Source organism: Chiloscyllium plagiosum, chromosome 7 (genome assembly GCF_004010195.1).
Source record: "Chiloscyllium plagiosum isolate BGI_BamShark_2017 chromosome 7, ASM401019v2, whole genome shotgun sequence".
NCBI lineage: Eukaryota > Metazoa > Chordata > Chondrichthyes > Orectolobiformes > Hemiscylliidae > Chiloscyllium > Chiloscyllium plagiosum.
Window position 1 is genome coordinate 16468611 of NC_057716.1, and position 9683 is coordinate 16478293.

The 9683-nt window shown below is 47.7% G+C and overlaps 1 protein-coding gene across 2 annotated transcripts in view; it reads right to left on the reverse strand.

Annotated features, from left to right (window-relative positions):
• The window catches only part of ahr2 (aryl hydrocarbon receptor 2), a 150684-nt gene that overhangs the window by 10597 nt on the left and 130404 nt on the right, over positions 1-9683 (reverse strand). For both annotated transcript variants that reach the window (XM_043693100.1, XM_043693101.1), the window contains exons 5-9: positions 9313-9436; positions 7626-7756; positions 6743-6945; positions 5455-5564; positions 1553-1694 (exon numbers count right to left, since the gene is read on the reverse strand). In XM_043693100.1, coding sequence (XP_043549035.1) covers positions 1553-1694; positions 5455-5564; positions 6743-6945; positions 7626-7756; positions 9313-9436 — 710 coding nt within the window. The remainder of the gene's footprint in view (positions 1-1552; positions 1695-5454; positions 5565-6742; positions 6946-7625; positions 7757-9312; positions 9437-9683) is intronic.

A 9683-nucleotide genomic window follows, 5' to 3' on the forward strand; every position in this document is an offset into this window, starting at 1 on the left:
AAGGAGGAAGTCAGAGGGGGGAGAGAGAGAGAGAGGGAGAGAGAGAAGGAAGAAGCCAGAGGGAGGGAGAGAGAGAGAGGGGGGGAGGGAGGGATGGCGAGGTGGGGAGAGAAGGAGAGGGAGGGGAGGAAGGGAGAAAGAGAGAAGTTACTTACTTGTTTTGTAACCTCCAGTCTTAACCGTGCATTTGCAACTGAACTATAGTGGCTTAGTCATCGACATGACCGTCAAACCAAAAAAACTCATTACTCTGATCTCAGACTGAGCAAAGGAAACCCCTTACATCAGATTTCCATTTTGACCGAGCTGATTAGATTAGATTAGATTACAGCGTGTAAACAGGCCCTTCGGCCCAACAAGTCCACAACGACCTGCCGAAGCGCAACCCACCCATACCCCTACATTTACCCCTTACCTAACAATACGGGCAATTTAGCATGGCCAATTCACCTAACCTGCACATCTTTGGACTGTGGGAGGAAATCGGAGCACCCGGAGGAAACCCACGCAGACACTGGGAGAACGTGCAAACTCCACACAGTCAGTCGCCTGAGGTGGGAATTGAACCAGAGTCTCTGGCGCTGTGAGGCAGCAGTGCTAACCACTGTGCCGCCCACAAGCTGCTTTGTATTAGACATGACCAATGTAAGCATGGAAGTGAAGAAGGGCACTGTGAGAAACAGGAAGAGTAGACCATTCAGCCCACTGAGTCTCCATCAGATTTTCTGCCCCAACACCACTTTCCTGTGACTTAAACCCAGGATCTCTCAATTCCCAGAGATCCCTCTCCACACTCCGAGTGAAAGAAATTCTCACCTCAGGCATAAATGTGAGCGCCATAATCCTGACACTGCCACCCTTTAGGACTGGACTCTCCATCCAGAGAGAAGGGGAAGCTTCCTAGCCTCCTGCTTCTGACACCTAATCATCGTGCAGTCGGCCACAGGAGATGCTTAGGACATAGCTGTCAATGGGTCTTCAGAATCTTATATGCGCTCTGCAAAATCCAGGGCAATGAGGGAAGGGAGCTGGTCAAGTAAACAAGCTGGCCAGCAGTCTACGTTTTCTGCCTCTGAGAATTCACCACCCCTTTGCTCATTGGTGATAACACAGAGGTAACACAACCACTCCTGACCCCAACACAAACAGCCCAGTTTCTGCTCCCAAACCCAGCAGCCCAACCACCGCCATTGGGAAGCTAATGGGTGGCACCAAAGACCATCACAATCCAGCCACACCTCTGTGCTGCTTGGTCAGCAGGGGCCTTAGATAGGAGCGACTTCTTGTGTAGGACAGGCCACGTACATTTAGACAGGTACATGGATGGGACAGCTATGGACCAAACATAGGCAAATGGGACTAGTTTCATTGTGAAAACCAGATGGCGTGGTCTAGTTGAGCTGAAGGGCCTGTTTCCATGCTGTCGACCTCTATGATTCTATTGTCAGAGTCTCTAAACCAGTGCGCATGCGCACGCACACACACACACAAACAATCAGAGTGAGATGCCAGACCATGAATCACGTTGACATTCTGTGAACTGTGCACTTACGTCAAAGGCTTCTGCTTGCAAATGATGGAGTCAGGCCGTCCACCTCGATAGACCAAACGGGCACTGGCCTGGACCCAAACCCAACTGTTCTGTTTGGTCAGCAATCTGAACACTGTCATTCCACTCTCGCCAGTTTTAATCACTAAAACACACACATGATGGGATTAGAAAGCAGGAAGTGAACGAGGCAACTTACCCATTCAAATTACTTCTTCCACGGACCAAATAATGGAAAGCGTAGCCTTTTCGGCCCAGTATTGGTCACACAAAAGTGACTGAGACCCTAGAGTATTCAGACTCCCTCTACCAAGTGCCCTCGCAGTTGACTGACACTTTACAAGTTACAAAGGTGAGCTCTGGAACTCAACAGCATGGACTAGAGTGCTTCACATAATCATGGCACTGCTGGGGGGTTATCCCATAGATTAACCTGTTCTTTTGTTTCACGTAATGCCTTCGAATGGATCACATTTTGTCTCACTGACCATTCTGGTTACCTGTATGTCTGCAACCTACAAACAGACTCACTCGCATAGCGTTCTGTACCTTTCCGGAATCGAGTAATAATAGTACATTTGTCTGAAACTTAGAAATCTATATGATTGCCAGTTTAATGAGAAAATGTGAAAAAGAATGCCTTGAAGACTGGGTTGATCACCATGTCACATGCTAGTATTGTCTGCAATGCCATGAAACATGGCTCAGGGATGGACAGCACTGGCAGCTTAATGTTCCAGGATACAAGTGCTACAGGAAGGATAGAAAGGGAGGCAAGAGAGGAGGGGGAGTGGCGTTTTTGATACGGGATAACATTACAGCTGTGCTGAGGGAGGATATTCCTGGAAATACATCCAGGGAAGTTATTTGGGTGGAACTCAGACATAAGAAAGGGATGATCACCTTACTGGGATTGCATTATAGACCCCCAATAGTCAGAGGGAAATTGAGAAACAAATTTGTAAGGAGATCTCAGCTATCTGTAAGAATAATAGGGTAGTTATGGTCGGGGATTTTAGCTCCAAACATATACTGGGACTGCCATAGTGTTAAGGGTTTAGATGAAGAGGAATTTGTTAAATGTATGGAAGAAAATTTTCTGATTCACTATGTGGATGTACCGACTAGAAAAGGTGCAAAACCTGACCTACTCTTGGGAAGACTGGAGAAAGGCCAATTTTAACGGTATTAGGCAAGACCTTTCACAAGCTGATTGGGGGCAGAGGTTCGCAGGTAAAGGTACGGCTGGAAAATGGGAAGCCTTCAGAAATGAGATAACAAGAATCCAGAGAAAGTATATTCTTTTCAGGGTGAAAGGAAAGGCTGGTAAGTATAGGGAATGTTGGATGACGAAAGAAATTGAGGGTTTGGTTAAGAAAAAGAAGGAAGCATGTGTCAGGTATAGACAGGATAGATTGAGTGAATCCTAAGAAGAGTACAAAGACAGTAGGAATATACTTAAGAGGGAAATCAGGAGGGCAAAACGGGGACATGAGATAGTTTAGCAAACAGAATTAAGGAGAATCCAAAGGGTTTTTACAAATATATTAAGGACAAAAGGGTAACTTGGGAGAGAATAGGGCCCCTCAATATCAGCAAGGTGGCCTTTGTGTGGAGCCACAGAAAGCGGGGGAGATACTAAACGAGTATTTTGCATCAGTATTTACTGTGGAAAAGGATATGGAAGATATAGAGTGTAGGGAAATAGATGGTGACATCTTGCACAGAGGAGGAAGTGCTGAATGTCTTGAAACTGGTAAAGGTGGATAAATCCTCAGGACCTGATCAGGTGTACCCTAGAACTCTGTGGGAAGCTAGAGAAGTGATTGCTGGGCCTCTTGCTGAGATATTTGTATCATCGATAGTCACAGGTGAGGTGCCGGAAGACTGGAGGTTGGCTAACGTGGTGCCACTGTTTAAGGAGGGCAGTAAGGACAAGTCAGGGAACCACAGACCAGTGAGCCTGATGTTGATGGTGGGAAAATTGTTGGAGGGAATCATGAGGGACAGGACAAACATGTATTTGGAAAGGCAAGGACTGATTAGGGATAGTCAACATGGCTTTGTGTGTGGGAAATCATGTCTCACAAACTTGATTGAGTTTTTTGAAGTAACAAAGAATATTAATGTGGTCAGAATGGTAGATGTGATCTTTGGACTTTAGTAAGGCATTCAACAAGGTTCCCCATGGGAGACGGATTAGCAAGGTTACATCTCACAGATAACAGGGAGAACTAGCCATTTGGATACAGAACTGGCTCAAAGGTAGAAGACAGAGGGTAGTGGTGGAGGGTTGTTTTTCAGACTGGAGGCCTGTGACCAGTGGAGTGCCACAAGGATCGGTGCTGGGTCCACTACTTTTCCGCATTTATATAAATGATTTGGATGTGAGCATAAGAGGTACAGTTAGTAAGTTTGCAGATGACACCAGAATTGGAGATGTAGTGGACAGCGAAGAGGGTTACCTCAAATTAAAACAGGATCTGGACCAGATGGGCCAATGGGTTGAGACGTGGCAGATGGAGTTTAATTCAGATAAATGCGAGGTGCTGCATTTTGGCAAAGCAAATCTTAGCAGGACTTATATACTTAATGATAAGGTCCTAGGCAGTATTGCTGAACAAAGAGACCTTGGAGTGCAGGTTCATAGTTCCTTGAAAGTGGAGTCGCAGGTAGATAGGATCGTGAAGGCGGCGTTTGGTATGTTTTCCTTTATTGGTCAGAGTATTGAGTACAGGAGTTGGAAGGTCAAGTTGCAGCTGTACAGGGTATGCCACTGTTGGACTATTGCTTGCAATTCTGGTCTCCTTCCTATCAGAAAGATGTTGTGAAACTTGAAAGGGTTCAGAAAAGATTTACAAGGATGTTGCCAGGGTTGGATGATTTGAGCTATAGGGAGAGGCTGAACAGCCTGGCGCTGTTTTCCCTGGAGCGTCAGAGGCTGAGGGACAACCTTACAGAGGTTTACAAAATGAGGGGTATGCTTAGGATAAATAAGCAAAGTCTTTTCCCTGGGGTGGGGCATAGGTTTCGGGTGAGAGGGGAAAGATATAAAAGAGACCTAAGGAGCAACTTTTTCACACAGAGGGTGGTACGTGTATGGAATGAGCTGCCAGAGGAAGTGGTGGAGGCTGGTACAATTGCAACATTTAAAAGGCATCTGGATGGGTATATGAATAGGAAGGGTTTGGAGGAGTATGGACCAGGTGCTGGTAGGTGGGACTAGATTGGGTTGGGATATCTGGTCGGCATGGACGGGTTGGACCGAGGGGTCTGTTTCCGTGCTGTACATCTCTATGACTGAGTTCTGGTATTAGACGTTCTACTGCAGTAGTACGTTTAAGGTATGTGTCTTAAAACGTGTGTTCTGCAAACACATAGCTTTCTGCTTTACCAGACAGATCCCTCCCTCTTGTGGAAAGAGGATACTACCACAGGAGTAATGTACTCTTGGGGCCCATGACATCTTCTGTGAATCCAAATACATTAATTGGCAAGAGGACTCAGACAATATTACCCAGTAGGATGCCATTAATTGCTAATGTAAAATGACTATTGCAGCCTTATTTTCTTCTCATTCTTCACATTATACTTAGTTTTGTCAAACCCATGCTTGGTATCATCCAATTTACAGATGATCATAACACCATGGAATCCTTACAGTATGGAAGCAGGACATTCAGCCCACTGAGTCCAAACTGACCCTCCAAAGAGCATCCCAACCTTAACCCTATAACCCTGTATTTCCCATGACTAATCCACCCAGCCTGCAGATCCCTCCTCTCTATGGACTATTTGGCATGGCCAATCCGCCGAAAGATAGCTTGCCTGGTTTCTGGGCTCAAATGGTCAAAGAACACATCGCTTCTCACTGTAACTGAAAGGTGTCCTTTGGCTATACTCACTTCTCACGTGATTATCAGCACAGTACATCATATCAGCAGCATGGATGAACTGATAGCCTGTGCCTCGCATGCACAGCTCTGCTTCTGTGTAACCCAGCACAAACTTGCCCCTGTAAACAGAGGAACAACAGCAATCCATAAGTGAACAATACCAGATAGTGAGAACACCACACCTTGGACCATCTCGAAGGTGAGTGAGGTCCAAATTCAGCGCCTCCCCCACACTCCATCACCCCCACTCCAGCCAAGAGCTGGATTAAATGACCTGCCCTCTCTAGCAACAGGGTGTTCAAATCTGCAGTCTGTACTCCATTCGGGTGTTGTGTGAACCCAAATAGTTCCCTGGGATTTGTAGGACAAAGCAGGATTAACACTCCCTTGTCCTGAAAGAGCAACCGTTTCTGGCTGCGCTCTTGTTTAGCTATCAGTTGAGAGAGCTCCTGACACTCTCTGTGAAGGCTCATGTGGTGGGCTACAGTGCACCACACCGCACCACTATGGGTCAACGCGTATCGGAGAGGAGAGAAACCAAGAAGGACTTTCTGATCGACTGACGCCAAGTAAAAAAAACGGATTAACTCATGGGATTAATTCATAGTATGTGGGCATTGTTGGCTAGGTCAGCATTTATGGCCCATCCCTAATAGCCCTCGAGAAGGTAGCTGTGAGAGCTCTTCTTGAATATAATGGTGGGTCTCATTGTTTCAATTCATCTTCCTGCCTTCTTTGAACTCAGGGATAATACGCTTCTACTCTGATTTAATGGTCTCCAGGTTGGCTGGCAGACCAACATACCATCGCAGACGTAGGACAGCTAGCTCTTGAAGGGTTGGGTCAAAGAATTGATTGGATACACTCCTTCAGATGCTCCCATCATCTACCTATCACATTCCCAGCTACCTTCCCCACCGCCCTCCCATTTCTCTCTCAGGCCCCCTTGGGCCAACAAGCCTCATTCCTGATGAAGGGCTTATGCCCGAGGCGTCGATTCTCCTGCTCCTCAGATGCTGCCTAACCTGCTGTGCTTTTCCAGCACGTGCCCTTCGACCCCCTCAGATACCTTGACTATTTCAGAGAGCGGTTAAGGGTCAACCACATGACTGAGGGTTCAAGAGCGGCACATTGGTCAGACTGGCTAAGGATATTAGTGACTGTCCAGTCGATTGATGGTCACCATCACCGACTGCTTTCCCCAATTCCCCACCAGCACCTCAGTTTGTTTGACACACACTCAATTACTGTTCACATCTACAGTCCCACCCACACCGCCACACCCCACACAACGTACTTGGTGTCACATGCCATCGGCGTGAAGTCCAACTTGTGCTTAGTCTGGAAGATGAGGGTCTTGGCGCGCACCTCCAGGATGGACGGAGGCTGGAGAGGTGTTGCCACGGCGAACAGAGCCAACTGAGGGGGGATGGGAGTACCGTCCTCCGCTTTCTTATTCTGCCCATGTAGGAACTTCAGCCGGCCCTGAAAGTTCAGCGTCTGCGACAAAATACAGAATCAATGAATGAAAACGCAACCAGGCGACACAATGTACTGGTTCCAGCCCAGGGCCACAATCTCCTGTGCTCAAAACCCAGGAGAGTGGCTTATCCAACAGACCAGTCCACCTGAAGGCAGCATGCCAACATAGAGGCCTGATTTTACACTGTATCATATAGCATTTCATCATTTCCACTACATACTCTCACACAACCAAATGGTCACTGCTTGACCTCATTTATCCCCCGTTAGCTTGGTCATCTGATCTAATGTCTCCTAGTGCGGCTTAGCGTCACACTCTGTTTTACACCACTCCTGTGAACACCTTGGAGTGTTTCGTTAACAGTAAAGGCGCCATATAAGTTGTTGTGGTCCAGATGCAAAGTCCAAGGTGGACTGACCTGAAATCCAATCTCCGTCCAGATGGGTTGAGTAACAGGAGCAGCAACACCCATCACATGGCCCTGTCAGTACAGGAATGTGGAGGAGAGCAACACGACATCCTAACTATCAAACCCAGATGGGATGCCAATCATAGACTCTCCGGGTCCCCAGAGTTTAGCATTCAACAAACTCACTGAGCAAGCCTCCCGACAGGTAGTGCTCTTTGCACAAAGGGTCAACTCGGTTCTAAACGTAACGTATGGGGACAGGAATGGAGCCAAGACTGTATTCTTTACCAGAAAGCCAGAAGAGTTGTCCAACAGGCAACGGAAGCGACAGATAAAGTTTCTCTCCATGAAAGAGGAATTCTCAGGTGGCAAATCAAAAGTCATGACCCTGGAGCAAAGGCTGTGGTTCTCTGGAATACCTAGGTAGTCAAACAAAAAGAGGAGCTTTTAGAAAGTAAAACACAAAGATGGATGATCAGAATTAAAAAAAAAAAGAATGAATTGGGAAATTGTTACAGCACATTCACACAGACATGCCCGTAGCGGCCCTCCAAAATCAGCAATGAACCTAATGCACTATACAGTCCAATCCCAATTCTTTGGTTGGCACGGTGACTCAGTGGTTAGCACTGCTGCCTTACAGCGCCAGGGACCCGGGTTCAATTCCAGCCTTGGACGACTGTCTGAGTGGAGTTTGCACTTTGTCACAGTGCCTGCTGGGTTTCCTCTGGGTTTTCCGGTTTCCTCCCACAGTCTAAATATGGGCAGGTCAGTTGAGTTGGCCATGCGAAATTGCCCAGAGTGTTAGGTGCATTAGTAAGGGGTAAATATCGGATCGGGGAATAGGCCTGGATGGGTCACGCTTTGGAGGGTCGGTGTGGACATGTTGAACTGAAGGGCCTGTTTCCAGGGAATCTAATCTAACCTGAGGCTGTAAAACTGCACGGTCAATCGGCCGCGATTTACAGGAGGCTTTCTTACAAAACAAAAACCTTTGAATGTTCCAAGCTGAGCGTCCAGTGATGTCCTTTAAAGACACCGCTGCAAACCCTTCCCGCACAAATTAATCCAAAGCCTCCTGAGCTGTGTTGAACATGAAGCAGAGCTGAAAAATGTGTCGCTGGAAAAGCGCAGCAGGTCAGGCAGCATCAAAGGAGTAGGAGAATTGACATTTCGGGCATGAACCCTTCTTTCGGGCATATGCCCGAAACGTCGATTCTCCTGCTCCTTTGATGCTGCCTGACCTGCTGCGCTTTTCCAGCAACACATTTTTCAGCTCTGATCTCCAGCATCTGCAGTCCTCACTTTCTCCTAGTCGAACATGAAGCACTCTTGGTACAACTTGCACATTTTTCTTTGTGGGAATGGCTGTTCTTCTGAGAACGTGTGGCGGAGGCAAGGTCCACTGTGGCTTTCCAAAGGGAACCGATAAGCAGCCGGAAGCAAAGTAAATTGGCAGGACTGCACGGGAGGGGGGGGAGAGATCGGGACAAGTTGTCCTTTTCGAGGGCCAGCACGGATATGACGGGCTGAGTTTACCACTTCGGTGCTGTAACCATTCTGTAAAACAGATTCCCCACAGTGTGGAAACAGGCCCTTCGGCCCAACAAGTCCACACCGACCCTGCAAAAGAGTAACCCACCCAGACCCATTTCCCTCGGTCTAATGCACCTAACACTATGGGCAATTTAGCACATCTAATTCACCTGACCTGCACATCTTTGGACTGTGGGAGGAAACCCACGCAGACACGGGGAGAATGTGCAAACTCCATACAGCCAGTCGCCCAAGGCTGGAAACGAACCTGGGACCCTGGTGCTGTGAGGCAGCAGTGCTAACCACTGAGCCACCGTGCTACCCCATCCATCAAGCGTATTTTCTTTACATTTCCCAGCGTCTTTGACTTGACTCAAAGGAATATCTGCGGCTAACTGTAGGGCTTTGATATCAATCGGCGAATTGCTCGATAACTCACCATCTGCTCGGGGGTCGGATTCCTGACAGGCAGGTGGATTCAGGGCCCAGTGTAACTGCTGTCGGAACATTGCTCGGTCATCCGTGTGGATCAACTCAAAGACACTCTGGTGTACCACATCCGACTGCAAAAGAACAGAAGAGTCAATCAACTGGGCAGACAGCACCCAACCGAGAATAAAGGCCCCCTGCCAAAACCAAAATAACATAAATTCTGAGCGTGCCTGCGAGCAAACGATCAAAGCCAGGATAGAAATACAAAGGGAAACTGGAAAAACTGGAAATCCAAACGTTAAGACAACAGCCGCTGGAACTATACAGTGGGTTCGTCAGAAAGTGGGGGGGGGGGGGGCAGGGGGGTTGAGGCCAGTT